General features: G+C 64.7%; 1 protein-coding gene across 1 annotated transcript; it reads right to left on the reverse strand.

The window, feature by feature from the left end:
* Positions 1-2,536: 2,536 nt before the first annotated feature.
* EFNA3 (ephrin A3) lies at positions 2,537-12,239 on the reverse strand. The gene is made up of 5 exons (XM_023247475.2): positions 12,115-12,239; positions 5,903-6,216; positions 4,073-4,138; positions 3,816-3,893; positions 2,537-3,604 (listed from the first exon to the last, which is right to left on the reverse strand). Exons 1-5 carry the CDS (start codon positions 12,237-12,239, stop codon positions 3,474-3,476), a joined length of 714 nt encoding a protein of 237 aa, XP_023103243.1. The 3' UTR covers positions 2,537-3,473.
* Between the last annotated feature and the right edge of the window lie 2,220 nt (positions 12,240-14,459).

A 14,459-nucleotide genomic window follows, 5' to 3' on the forward strand; every position in this document is an offset into this window, starting at 1 on the left:
AAAGTCTGTGTCTCACTCTTTCTGCCCCTCCCCCCACTCACACTCTGTCTCTCTCAAAAATAAATAAACATTAAAAAAATTAGAAAGAAAACATTAAAGCATAGCAAATCTGGGGCACCTGCGTGGCTCAGTCGGTTAAGCATCCGACTTCAGCTCAGGTCATAATCTCGCGGTCCGTGAGTTCGAGCCCCACATCGGGCTCGGTGCTGACAGCTCAGAGCCTGTTTCCGATTCTGTGTCTCCCTCTCTCTCTGCCCCTCCCCTACTTGCAGTCTGTCTTTCTCTCAAAAATAAACATTAAAAAAAACTTTTTTTGAATGTGGAGTTCAGACTGGCTCAGCCAATCCAGATTGGAGGCCTTTTGCTGTCTTTCTCCAAAGACCCCGAGTGACTTTGGTGGAGGGGCCATCAGGATCTGTGGGAAGCAGTTCCGGGCGGTGGTCCAGGCTGTAATAGAGCGTGGTGTCCGTCGGACCCACCTTGAATGCCAGCCGTGCCAGGATGTGTGGCCCTGATCGCAGGACATAGCTCCTTAAACTCTCAGGCTTCCCATCTGTGCTGTTGGGACAGCGAGGCGTCCAAGGGCACAGAAACACGGGGTGCAGCGCCTGGCATGTAGCACGTGCTAGGTAAACGGGAGCTGGCTTTCTCTAGTTCCTGCCCCCAGATGCCCGGGACTCTGTCTTCCCATGGCTGCATTTTTGAACCTACTAAGCCCTCCCCATCTCAGCGCGCTGCCCCCCCTCCTCGTCCCCTGTGCCCCTGGGATGTGAGGACCTACAGCTTAGGCCCGCCGCGTTGGCTCCTTCAAGGCCCTCCCCTCTCCCCAGGGGCTGCCAGCTATGTGTACCTCCTCCCAGCAGCCTCTTTCCTGTGTCCCCAGGCACAGGGGTACGTTCCCCTCCACGTTCCCACAGCCCCCTGGCATTTAACCATGTAACACTCGGTGTTGTCCTGTGTGTGTGTGTGTGTGTGTGTGTGATTGATCCCTCTTCACATGGCAACACACGCTAAATTATGAGCTAACTGGAGGCAGAGGCTGTCCTTGCACCCCCAGCACCCAGGATAGAGCCTGGCCTGGAAACCATGACCGGATGGACGAACCTACCTTTCCAGTTGTGTCTCCAGGTGGGGAGCCTCAGACTGGTGTCCTGGCTGCCCCCGGTCCTTTCCCCACTGCCCTCCGTCCCCTACTGCTCCGCCAGCAGGAAACCTACCCGCTCTCCACGGTCCAGAAGAAATTCCAGTTCCCGTGTTTCATGAGTACAGAGTGAAGACCCAGTCCCTGCCAGAGAGGGGCTCGTTCTCAGGATGCAGCTGTCGAGAGCCACCAGGGCCCAAGGCCCTCACCCAGGACCCAGCCTGCCCACACAGTGCCAGTCGGAGAACCAGGGTGCGATGGGGCCCCAAGGGTGTGCACCTTGGAAGAAGGCGCCCCCTCCCTGGTGGGGTTCGGCCTCTGTCATCACCCACACTCAGTGCCCACCCTGGCCTCACCCAGCCTGGCAGGGCCATGTGACCGCGTCACCTGCTCGCCTGTCTTTTGCTTTCTGTCTCCTCTCTCTCCTGACAGATGGAGGGTGGCAGCGGCCCCAGCAGCAGCAAACTCAGCCCTCGCGCCATAGTGTTTGTTTTTTTTAATTTTTATTTGAGAGAGCGAGCGAGCATGCGAGCAGGGGAGAGGGGCAGAGGGAGAGAGAGAGAATCCCAAGCAGGCTCAGTGTGGAGCCTGATGCAGGGCTCCATCCCCTGACCCCGGGATCGTGACCTGAGTTGACATAAAGCCCAGCTGACCGATCCACCCCGGCGCCCCCAGCCATAATGTTTTAAATGAACAAAATAAAATCACAAAGGATTATGAAGGAAACCAATCACATGGAAACACAGTTAACAAAACATTTACATTTTTTGGTATAGTAATATGTACACTTCTTTATTAATACATGAAAAACAAGGCAGGCCTAACAACTCCGGTCGTTTCAACGCAGGGATGAGAGCGAATGGTTATTTTGAGAGATGTTCAAAACTATCACGCAGCCCGAAAACATCTGGGATTTCTGTTGGTTACAAAGAAGCAACTATTTTGGCTTGTGGCCCGAGCACATAAGAGAATGTTTAATTTCAGTTACAGGTGAGTGAAAACAGAGATGTCACTTTTATCCCGTCTGGGTTCACAACCCCCTGAAATCCACAGACCCCAGTCAAGGACCTGATTGCAGAATGGAATGGGAAGAAGAGGCGGCAACCCCCATTCGTGGAGCTGTACGCTTCCGCTGCTTTAATCCTCACACGTGTTACAATTTTCTGATGAGAAACACGACCCTCCGAGGGTGGATGATGCGCCCTAAGTCGGCCAGGCCCGGCTGGGAGCCCCTGGTGCTCGCTGGACACAGAGCTGCCTCCTCACGGGAGACAGAGCCCCGACGGAGGTGTTCAGTTGCTCTTTTGGCCCCCAAATCCCCTCCCCGACCCTGTGCCCTGTGGGGTTTAACCAGTGTCCGCAAGGGTGGTGGCCCCTGAAATCACACACACTCGATTATTTTTATCTCCAGTTTATTTTTTTAGACTAAGAGCAGAGTATGAAAGTCACAGCCAAAGCACTTGAAAAAGGCCCAGGAGGATGGGTGGGGCCACGGAGGGTGGGCGGGGCCAGGTCCTGGGACTGGGGTCCCGGCTCAGGGCTGGAGGGGAGGGGGGGGGCGCTGTTGTCTCACGGTCTCCAAAAGTGTCTGTGCGTTGCATAGGCCTTGTCTTCACAGAAGACAAAAGAGGGGCCAGGGGGTCCCCCGGAGGGGGGGCCTAGCCTGGTGGGGAAGGGGTCTGAAGCTGGAAGGGGAAGTCAGGGAAGGTCAGGGACCGAGGAGGGGGAGGGAGTCGTCCGTCTGTACATTATATATAGAGATACAGAGTCTGTACATGCCTGCTGGCACCCCGGTGCCCACCCGTTGCCACCCTTGTCCACTGCCCGCCCCCCCCAGGGGTGTCTACTTGTAAACTTGGATTCAATCCAAACCACAATCCTGGGGGCGGGGGTGGGAGGAGGAGGACGTGCTTATTGCTGTAAACAGGGGGAGGGGGCAGTGGGCGCTGCCACCCCCTCGCCCATCTAGTCCCCTCCCTGGGTTCCGCCCCTAGAAGAGAACGACGGGGGTGCCTCCCACGCTCGGATGCGCGCTCTCCGGGGCATACCTGTCTCTGGTGGGGACAACAGGAGAGGGTACCAGGGATCAGAGAAAGGTCCCGGAGCCCCAGGGCCACCCGGGGCCCGGGGCTGTGCCTGCGTCTGGTCCACTCCAGTGCCCTACGCGGGGAGAGCGGGGGCAAAGGGGACGGGCACAGAGGTACGGTGCAGGCCCCACTGCCAGCCACAGCAGGAGGGGGTCTAGGCCCCACAGCTGGACTTCCCTTGGAGAGGCCAGAGTCCCCCTGCCCTTTCCCAGCCCCGCGTCCCCCCGCCAAGGGAGGGGGCAGAGCTAGGAGGCCAGGAGCGTCATAAGGAAGAAGGCGATGCCCGCCGCCAGGGGCAGGTGTTCCCGCTTGGGGCTGGTCCCACTCACGCTCTTCTCAAGCTTGGGCACCTGGGGGTTCTCTCCCTCAAAGTCTTCTGTGGGCAGACAGATAGAGAGACTGGTGAGGGCTGGGCCGCGCGCCCGGGTGGGGCACGCGGCAGCGGCAGCAGCGGTGGAGCCGGGACGTGACCACCCACGGGGTACGAGGGGTGCGTGCCCCCCGGGGGAGGCATGCGAGGTGGGCAGGCACCGGGGAGGGGGCTGCGGTTCCAGCAGTGGCCACCAGAGGGCGCTGCGCAGACTCACCCAGCACGTTGATCCTCACATGGGGGCCCATGGTGAACTGGGGGAGGGTGGGGGCCGGCTTCTCCCCGGAGTGCGATGCTGCGGGGTGGGGCGCGGGGGGGAGAGAGGAGGGGAGAGTCAGGGCCAGGACACCCCCCCTCGCTACAGCTGGGGAGCGAGCCCCCGCTCCTTGCCCCCCCCTCCGCCCCCGGGAGCCAGGGGAGCCCCGAAGCAGGGAGCCGGGGGTGGGGTCGCGGCCGGGCGCCGGAGGTACTCACTGGAGGCACAGCAGACGAACACCTTCATCCGCAGACACTTCCAGTGCAGACTGTGGGTGGGCGTGGCTGGGGACGAGACGGGGCTTGAGCTGCGTTCTGCGGGACCACGCCCCGCCCCCTCTCGCCCTCCGCACCGCCACCTGCCCCGGGCAGCGTCCTTCCCGGCTCCCCTACCCTTGGACTTGGCTTGCGGTGGTTCCGCCGGCAGCCCGCGAAGCCCCTTTGGTCCCAGCCCTCAAGAAACTCTGAGCCCTGAGGTCTCAGCCCTGGAACGTCCCTCCCGGAAGCAGTGACCCTGCGACCGACCCTTCAGGCTGTCACTAAACCTCTCAGCCTCGGACGCTGTCCGGCTGGAAGCCCTAAGGCCGCCAGGCCCCACGCATCATCCCGAAGTGTCACTCCCAGCGATGCAGACCACATGGCAGCCACGTGGGCCCGCCTCGGCCCCTGCGACCCCAGCCCTGGTCATCACTGTGACACTTTCCTTTAGGCCGACCTCTACCCCGTCCCCATCCCCGGATCCTGGGGACCCCAGCGTCTGCCCCTCTCAGAAACTTTTTTAGGCCCCGCCCCAGCCCCTGGGGACACCACCCCCTGGCCGCCACTCACGCTTAGGCCCCGCCCATTCCCCCCGCCTCTCTCTCCCTGCCGTCACTGACGCTCTTAGGCCCCGCCCCGGTCCCTTGAGTCTTCACTTCTGTCACTCATTCTCCTTCGGGACCCGCCCCCAGGACCCCATTCCCTGGTCATCACTCTTTATACCCTGCCTCCAGGACCCCACCCCCTGGCCATCACTCAAGGTTCTCCCTTTAGGCTCCGCCCCCGGGACCCCACCCCCTGGCCGTCACTCAGGTACTCCTTAGGTCCCGCCCCTGGGACCCCCCACCCCCCCACCTCTGGCCATCACTCAGGTACTCTCCTTCGGGCCCTGCCCCAGGACCCTAGCCATCATTCAGGTACTCTTTAGGCCCTGCTCCCAGGACCTCAGCCCGTGGCTGTCACTCCTTAGGCCCCGCCCCTGGAGCCCGGCGCCCTGGACGTCACTCAGATACTCTTAGGCCCCACCCCTGGGACCCAACCCCGTGGCCCCCCCCATCCCCTGGCCATCACTCAGGTACTCTTTAGGCCCCGACCCCACCCCCAGGATGTCACTCAGATACTCTTTAGGTCCTGTCCCTGGGACCCCCACACCCTGGCCATCACTCCTTAGGCCCCGCCCCCAGGAACGCCCTGGCCGTCACTCAGGTACTCTTTAGGCTCCGCCTCTGGGACCCCCACTCCCTGGCCATCACAGGTACTTTTTAGACCCCCACCCCTGGGACCCCACACCCCTGGTCGTCACTCACTCTCCTTAGGCCCCGCCCCCTAGACCCCACCCCTCTGGCCGTCACTCAGGTACTCTTTAGGCCCCGCCTCTGGGACCCCCACTCCCTGGCCATCACTCAGGTACTCTTTAGGCCCCGCCTCTGGGACACCACCCCATGGCCATCACACCTTAGGCCCCGCCCCTTAGACCCCACCCCCTAGCCGTCACTCAGGTACTTTAGGCCCCGCCCCCGGGACCCCACACCCCTGGTCATCACTCAGTCTCCTTAGGCCCTGCCTCTGGGACCCCACCCCATGGCCATCACTCCTTAGGCCCCGCCCCCCGGACCCCCCCCCCCCCGGCCATTACTCAGGTACTTTTTAGGCCCTGTCCCCGGGACTCCACCCCACGGGCCGCCACTCAGGTACTCTTTAGGCCCCGCCCCGAAACCCCGCCCCCGGCCGGCACTCCTTAGGCCCCGCCCCCGGGATCCCCCCCGGCCCCCCCCGCCGGCTGTCACTCACAGATGTAGTAGTACTCGTGGCCCGCGTGGAACTCGTAGCCCAGCGAGAAGGCGCTGTAGCGCTGGAACTTCTCCGAGAACTTGATGGGGCTGTGGGGGGCGTGCGGGCGGTTGCACTCCCAGCGCTTGAAGCCTTGGCTGGCGTTGCAGGTGCGGTAGCCGGCGCGGCTCACCATGTACAGCACGTACTGCTCCGCCCCGCCCCCGGGGCCCGGCCCCGCCCCGGGGCCCACCCCCGAGCTGTTGTAGTGAGGGCAGTAAATATCCAGATAATCGTTCACATTCACCTGCACCGTGTAGCCCTCTCGCCGCAGGCTGTGGGAGAGAGGAAGCGGGTCAGGGAGGAGAAACCCCACGCCAACCCTCTTCCCATCCCGCCGCTCCGCAGACCTTCCCCTGGGTCTGCGGAGCCTCCCCGAGTAGCTGCGGAGCCGCCTCTCCGCTCAGTCCCGGTCCCCTGGGCCCTAGCGCCACCGGTCCCCCGCTACCCGCCCAGGCCCACGCCTTCTCCTGTCCTTCTCTTGGTGGCCGCCAGGGGGCAGCAGAGGCGCAGGGAAGCCCGGCCTGCCTCGGAAGGAAAAGAGAGGCGGGGGAGAAGGGAACGTACGCTTTGGTTACCACAGAAACGGCGCAGGCCCCTGCTACTCCCAGACCCAGGCCCGGATTTCCTCCGTCCATCCCCCATAATTCAGCGCTGGGGAGGAGTGATAGGGGCACGGAAGGGAAGGGTGAAGGCGGGAGGGGTCCCCTCCCAGAGATGCGCACCCTCCATCGCCTCTCCCGGCATGCTTTCCTGCCGCTGCCGGCCCACCCCCAAGGCCAGTCGGACAGCACCTGCCCTCACGCACCCCTGTGCGGACGCTCCACGCAATACCCACCGAAGTCCTGTGGCACACACAAATATGTCCACGGTGCAGCGGGCGGCCTAGGTTGGGTGTGTGCTGGGCCCGCGCACCGGTGTTGCTTGACCCCAGCAGTCTCCAGCTCTGGCCCTGCCCCCACTTCCCCCTGGCACGCGCGCGCGCACACGCACACACGCACACAGGCACACGCTCTTCTCTACAGTACTACTGGCAATTAAGGTCCCCAATAACGTGATACAACAGGTCGGGGAGAGCTAAGGGACTCCACAGCAAGGCTCCACGTGGTATCATGCACACCGGCCCCGAGTTCTGTCTCTATACATCTTCCTCCCCAACCTGGCACCACTGGCCCCTTAATGGTGCCAGGCAGAGTAGTGGGCACAGTGCCCAGACAAGATGGCTGTGCCACTGACTCCCCAGATCCTTCTACGGGACACAGAAGCAGATGCTGGGTCCTTCATAATCCCCACCTGCCTTGCTGATTATCATCAAAGTGCTGGTCTTAATGCCCTCCATGGTGGTGCCGAGCACTGTGGGGTGGGAAAAACATCTGAATGGAGAAAGAAACTTGGAGAGTAGGCAGGAGTTTCCCCCGGTTTCTTCTGCACACGTCCCAGCAGGGACAGGTGGACGTGGTGGACACAGGAGGCCTAGGGTACTTGGCAGAAGGTCAAACCACTGGGGTCCCTAGTCCCTGGGAACTCCCTGAAGGGAGGCGCGGGCTCCCCCTGTCACCAGGCACCTCCCAGCTCCACAAATAGTAATTAGATTCATTAGGAAAACAGGCTTGGAGGCCTCTGAATTGGGTGGGGCCTCGAGGGTCCCTCCCCACCTTCCCCTACTTCCATGGCCTTGCCTGGGCCGCCCCCTCCCCAAGCACTCCCTGCCAAGCCAGGCGGTAAGCAGACAGGGGAGAGCTGGTGCTTGGGCATCCCAGGAGAATGGGCAGAGCCTCCTTGAGTCATCAGGAATGCCACCAGCCCCACTCAGTTCCCACAGGAGTGATGGGTCACTCAGGCCCCTCCCTGGCCCTGGCACTCAGGTGGGCAGGAATCTCGGCCTGGGGCACCAGGAGCAGGAAAACGGGTTAGACCAGGCCTGGCTTCTGGCGCCACCTGGGTTTGCCTCTCTATCCCCAACTTCCAAGTCTACCCTTCCTCCCTCCCCCACAGGCTCGGAGGAGGGGGCCACCAGTGAAAGGGTGCCAGGCCTGCAGCAGCCGCACAGCCACCCGGGGCCTCTGTCCTGGAGCTTCCCCCAGCTTTCCAGCCCTGCTCTGCAGTGGTCCCTGCCTGGGGCGCCTTCCCGGGAGCACAACCCACTCCCGCAAGGAGTCAGCCAAAGCCAGAGCCACTGGGACGGGCTCCTCTGTTTCTTCAACAGGGCGGGGACTAGCCTTATGGAAAGGTTGGTGGGTGACTACAGTGAAGAGAGGCCACCTTTGACCTGTCCGTCCCTAGGCTGGGTGGCAGGAACAGTCCCTGGAGTGCCCGCGCGCCATGGGCACGCGGGAGGAAAGCCTGGTCGTGGAAAGATTGCGGGCAGCAGCCGGGATTGGTGGGCGGGGGGGGGGGGGAGCGGGACTGGGTGCCAGAGTCCCCAGTCACAACTCGTGGGAGACCCGAGTGAGGTGTCCGCTTGGCTCGGGCACTTTAATTGAACCTGCCATCCTCCCTGCCCTGGCAGCGAAGAGGGAGGGGCCGCTAGGCCCAGCGAGACTGGCAGCTAACGCCTCCTGGGGGGGGGGGCGGGGACGCGGGTCCCCATCCCCGGGAGGAGGCAGCGGGGTGGGCTGCGGGGGCCGTGTGCCTGTCCCCTCGAACAGTTCTCCGTTCTTCCCCACTTCACCCCCTCCCAGCCTCCACCTCTTCCGCAGAAAGACCGGTGTTGACGCACCCCACCTGGAGGGGGTGCCCCCTCACCCCGTTATTTTGTCTCTCCCGGCCCTCGCCGCCTCCGGGGCGCATTCCGACCCTTCTCCGTCACTCCTTCAGGGCCCCGCCTGCTCCAACCCGGTGGGGTGGGCGGCGGGGGAGCAGGGAAGGGCAAACCTCTCCCCGCGGGGCAATTAGGGGCAGGTAAACAGGGTGCCTAACGAGACCAGGGAGCAGGCAAAGCATCCCGGGGGGCCCCGAACGTGTTCACCCCCCCGCCCCCACCCAGGAAGCAGGGACGCAGAGCTCTCCCAGGGCAGGAGGGATGGAGCGACGCCGACCCGGGCTCGCCACCCCTCTAGAGCGCGCCCCCGAGGCGGCGCGCCGCTCGCTCCCGCAGGCGAGGCCGGACCACGTGCGCGCCCGGCCCGGGGTGGGCGGGTGGCGGGAACGTTCGCGGGGCGCGCGTGCTCGCCGACACCCCCGCACCCCGCGGGCGCTCGGGGCGCCCCGCCCCGCCGGGCCCCGCCGGCCCCCGGCCCGGGCTTCTCCCGCCGGCGTCGGGTGGGGGAGCGTCCGCGCGCCCCGCATCCCCGCCCCCTCCCTGCGACAGCGGCGGCGGCGGCGAAGGTTTATTGATCTGCAGCGGCGGCGAAGAGCGAGAGACCAGCCGAAGGCGAGACACACAGAAACGGAGTGAGACGCGCACCGAGAGGGGTGACTGAGAGACCCGAGTGCCCGAGAGGGGCCGGGCGTGAGAGCCCGCGAAAGAGAGGGCCCAGAATCGCGGAGAGCGCGAGGATGCGGATGGAACTGAGGCTGGGGACGAAGGGAGGCCTGGGGGGAGGCAGGCGCGCAGGGTTCGGCGGGGAGGCCCGCAGACAGCACTGCCCAGACGGCTCTGAGCGGCGGCGCGGGGGTGCGGGGCACAGGCTCGTGGCCGGGAGGAGACACGCAGGGGACAGGCCACCAGGGACCTGGTGCTGCCTCAATAAATATTTGTTGAATGAACGTGTGAATGAAAGCGAGATCAGCAACAGAAACATTCCAGAGAGAGGGGTAGGAGCCAGCCAAGGGAAGAGGTTCCGGGCTTCCTGAGTTAGGGGCGAAGGACGACACCTTGCTTAGTTCTGCGAAGAAACGAGGCACAGACCAGGGGGCATACACATTTGGCCATCAGCTGGTCCGCCCACCCCCACCCCCAATTCAATTCCGGGCTCAGGGGACCCCTCGACCTCACATTCTCCTTCTTCCCTCCAGTATAGTACCGCCCCCCCCCCCCCATCCCCAGTTTCTGGGCCACGTTGGGAACTGGTCTTCCCAATTACAGGGGAGCACACGGAGGGGCTGAGTCGGGGGACAGGGGGCGAGATCATGACCGCTGTGCGGGGCACAGCCCCCAGGTCTGTCAAAGGAGGCCTCTGCACGTGTCCCACCAGCACCCTCCCACGTGACCCCAGGAGGCGGGGTCGCAAGACCCTCTCCACGTGACCCCAAGGGGCAGAGACCCTCAGCACGTGATAGGGGGGTGGGAGCCCGGCGCCCAGCTCACGTGACCGGGGGGAGGGGGCGCGGGAGCCTGTGGCTCGGCCCGGCCCCGCCCCCAGCTCCCTGGCCCTCTCCACTCCCGGCTCCCGAGCACGTCGCTCTCACGATTTATGGGGCCGCGGCTGCCGCAGTGAGGGAGCCGGGGAGCCCGGGCGCAGCGGCAACAAAGGCCGAGGAATCGAGGCGGGGGCGGCGGCGTCCTCCCTGCCGGGTGCGCGCCCCCTCCCACCTCTGCCGGTCCAGACCCGTGGGGGGGGGGACGCGAAGGACGGAAAGGAGGCTCCCGGAACCGGGCGCCCCCACCCCCTCCCAGGGCCTTCACCTGCGCCCAGGTGTATGCGGGGGAGGGGAACCTGATCAACAGCGTCGCCCACCGCCCCCTCCCCGGCCATTCCGGCATACTCCCGGCCCCGGCTTCCCTTAAGAACGCGGGGGTGCCCCAAGGGTGGTGGGGCCCCAGGGTCCCTCACCTGCGTACTCGCCACTCCCCGCCAGACTCTAGCGGGGCGGGGGGCGGACGTGCGAGTCTGGGGGAGGGGGACGAGCTGGATAGAACCGGGGAGTCCGCCCCCAGCACCCCCCGGAGTTCTTCGAGTCCCGCTCCGGGGGGCGAGGGGGAGGGGCCTCGTCCCCACCCCCGAGGTTTCCATGGGAAGCGAGAGGGGGGCGTCGTCGGCTCATCCCCACCCCCAGTCTGACACTCCGGGCGCGAGGAGGGAGAGAGGGGGAGGCGCGGAGCCCCAAACAACAAAGAGCGGAGCGGCGAGCGGCAGCCCCTCCCCCGGGAGGTTGGGGGTCGCGGCCGCCCGGCCCTCCCGGTCCCCTCCCCTGGGGCTTCGCCGTTTGCTCCCGGGTCGTCTCCCAGGGTGGGGAGCCAGAGGCAGTGCCGCCGCCGCCCGGGCAGGAGTGACAGTGACCCCCCCGCCTCCCCAGGGATGCCCCCGACACACAGACACACACGGAGGCGGCCGGGGTGATACGCACGGAGGCACGGCGGGGAGGAGAGGACAAGGGCAGCGAGGACTGAGCAGACTGAGGACCCGGCCGCCGCGCCACACACCCGGGGAAACCACCCGGCCGCCCTGACACCCGCCCAGACCGCGGCGGCGCCGGCGGCCACCCCAGCCCAGACGCGGCCGGCCACGCGGACGGCGGCCGCAGCCCCCTCCCCGCCCCCGCCGCCCCCCTCCCACCCCCAGACGATCGCCGACGCAGACACACAAATCACACACTCAGACACACACGCACACTGACAGCCGCGCACGCCCGCTCACACTCGAGCCACACGCCGTCCCCAGGCCGGGCGTGTGTGTGCGCGCGCGTGTGACACGCCGACATCTGCCTGCCTCTCTCCCTTTCACCGGTACCCCACGTTTCCGTCGTCACCCAGCAGCACCTCCAGGACCCCCGCCTCGGCGACCCAGCCCCCGCTCACCCCAGCCGGGCTTTTCCCCACAATCAAGGCAACCGGTTCGCCTTGGTTCTGGGGCGGTGCTCGGCCGGACTCCCTGCCTCAGCTCTGGACCCCACTTTTCAAAAGCAAGAGTCCTAGACCCAAGCCCTCGAAAGCCTCACCGTGAAAACAGGTCATCGCCGCCCCCCCCCAAGTGCGACGGCCCAGCACGGCCCAAGGGGGCGAAGATGGGGGGGCGGTGGGATGGGGGCGCGCGCTATCCCAGCGGCGGGCGCCGAGAGAAGGCAAGGTGGGGTGCGGCGTCCGCACGGCCCAAGTCCTCCTTCCCAAACCTCAACAGCCTCTTTCAGACACCCCCCCCCTCCCCGAGTTTCGCGGACGCCCACAGACTGTGTGCCCCGGTCCCTCGCCCCCAGCCCCCAGCCGTGTCTCCCAGGACCCCCACCGCAGGTGCCCTCAGGACTCCCCCTCTCGCCGCCGCGGGACGCGCGGGCTCCCCGGGCCCCCGACTCACTGCTGGTTGGAGCTGTTCCAGTACACCGCATGCCGGTTCCCCAGCGCCCCCCCGGGCCCCTGGGCCAGCAGCGGCAGCAGCGGCACGGGCACGAGCAGCAGCAGCAGCAGCAGCGGCGCCGCCATCCCCGGAGCCGCCGCCGCCGCCGCCCCCCGACTGAGCCCCGCGCTCCCGGCTTCTCGCCTCCCAGCTCCCCGCCGCCGCCGCCGCCGCCGCCGCCGCCGCCGGCCCCCGAGCCGTAGGCCACGCCCCCAGCCCTTCCCTCCGCCCTCCGGGCGCGCCCCCGAAGCCCCGCCCCGGGCGCGCTCCCGCCTGGCCCCGCCCCGCTCGGGCGCCGAGCGCGCGGCGCTGGGGCGGTGGGGGACCGCGCTGGCCCCCTCCGGCGGCAGCGGCGCGCGCCTCGTCTCTCCCTGCCGGTCTCGAGTTCCCTGGAGAAGGATTAGGGAGGCCCGGACAGGGATCTCGATCTCGCGTGAGCACATTCATCCCTGGGATGGGGTGGAGGGGATTTGAAAAGAAGCCGGGGGTCCAGGGCCAGTTCCTAAGTGGAGCCAGACCCCCTCCTTTCTCAACAGTCTGGCTGTCTGCCCCCTCCATGACCCTCTTCCCATGTGAACGAGGAGGCGGGGGGCTCCAGAGGGTGGTGGAGAAGCCCTCAGTTGGCACCTAGGACTGAAGCCCCTGGCTGAGCACGAGGCTCGGTTTTTCCTGGAGTGGGGTGGAGGGTCCAGCCCCTGAGAAGGTCAGCACCCGGCGTGCTGGAGGGGCCTTGGCCGTCGGGGGCCCGCGGAGAGTCAGCTGGAGCAAAGCAGACTTTCCCGGGACGCCTGCAAACAACTCAAGAGGGGCTCCTCCCTGGGCAGCCCGTGGTGTCCCTAGGCTTTGTCACTGCGCTGCTACGCTCGTGGGGAGAGGGCAGAGGGCAGCGCACCCCGTGGTCTGATGCTCCCCGCGGTCATGCCCTCGTGGTGACAGGTGAGCACAGACGTTACGCACACACATTCAGACCCCCAGAGGCGGAGAACTTAGACGCACAGAGACAGAGGAACACCCCCTGCGGTGTGCAACACACAGTGACTCACACCCAGACCCACATGCACCCTCTGACACACACACAGATCTCTGTGCTCTTCTCCCTTCTTCGCCCAGGAAGTAGGGGTTGAAGGGAAGGGTCTAGAATCCAGACCGAGGGGGTGTCCACCCCTCATCTCTTCTCTTTCAGAGAACCGTGGACTGAGAGTGACCAGGAGAACCAGGTCTCAGAAGAGGCTCTGAGATCCCTGGCCAACTCCTGGGCCCAGGGAGACAGGCATGGTGCTCTTTCCTTCTTGAGATAGAGAGAGAGAGAGACAGAGCATGGGTGGGGATGGGGCAGAGAGAGAGGGAGACACAGAATCCGAAGCAGGTTCCAGGCTCTGAGCTGTCAGCACAGAGCCCGACGCAGGGTTTGAACCCACAAGCTGTGAGATCATGACCTGAGCCGAAGTCGGACGCTCAACCGACTGAGCCACCCAGGCGCCCCTCCTTTCTTTCTTGAGCGAGGACACACAAGCACCCTTCATCTGTTTATCCTTGGCAGGACAGGGATCCTGACACAAGTCAGCCTCAGGTGCTGAGTTGGGGGGGGGCAGTGCCACCCAGAATGGGCCCCATGCCCAGCTGGTGCCAGGCAAGAGCTCCCCTCCATCCCAGGAGATGTCCTCCCTTTCTCAGGGGCCAGAAGTAAATTAGGCCCCTTGGGGTGGGAATGGGAGACTTTGCACACAGCTCTCTCCCCCCAGACTCTTCATCCCCAGGGAGATTTGTTTCACCCAAAGGATGCTAATCTGCCTGCTCCTGGTGCCACAGATCACAGGGATCCCACCCCCCCCAACTCCCAGCTCCGCAAAGGGAGGCTGTTCCCCGTAGGGCCCACAGTGGGCGGAGTGGTGGGCCATATGCATATGGACTGGGGGATTGCTGATTTGGTCTAGGAGTTTGGATTTCATTCTGGAAGCCTTAAATCGCTTTATGTAGGATCTGGGTCCCACTTACGGACTTGGACCCTTTTCCATAGGACCCAAATATTCCTGTTTAGACACTAGTACCCCCACATCTATCCTCCAATAATGACTGAGCTCCTTCTCGTTAGAATCTGGAGCCCCTTCTCTAGAATTTAAGCAGCTCTATCAGGTTTTTAAGTTCTGAGACACCGTCTATACGGCCTAGGCCTCTGTCCATGCGATCTGATGCTGTATCCAGATCTCTATCCAGATGAACTGCTGGCTGATGTGAGCTTGTGTGTGAATGTGTGCGTGTGTGTGTTTTAAGTTTATTTATCTGAGAGAGAGAGAGAAAGAGGGAGA

The sequence above is a fragment of the Felis catus genome, chromosome F1 (genome assembly GCF_018350175.1).
Source record: "Felis catus isolate Fca126 chromosome F1, F.catus_Fca126_mat1.0, whole genome shotgun sequence".
Lineage (NCBI taxonomy): Eukaryota > Metazoa > Chordata > Mammalia > Carnivora > Felidae > Felis > Felis catus.

Excerpts from the sequence above, each read along its gene's own strand:
- EFNA3 (XM_023247475.2), bottom strand. The coding sequence starts at position 12,239 with ATGGCGGCGCCGCTGCTGCTGCTGCTGCTGCTCGTGCCCGTGCCGCTG. Across the intron at positions 3,894-4,072 it reads GTTCGTCTGCTGTGCCTCCA|CATCGCACTCCGGGGAGAAG; the intron begins GTGAGTACCTCC and ends CCCACCCCGCAG. Across the intron at positions 3,605-3,815 it reads TGTGAGGATCAACGTGCTGG|AAGACTTTGAGGGAGAGAAC; the intron begins GTGAGTCTGCGC and ends GTCTGCCCACAG.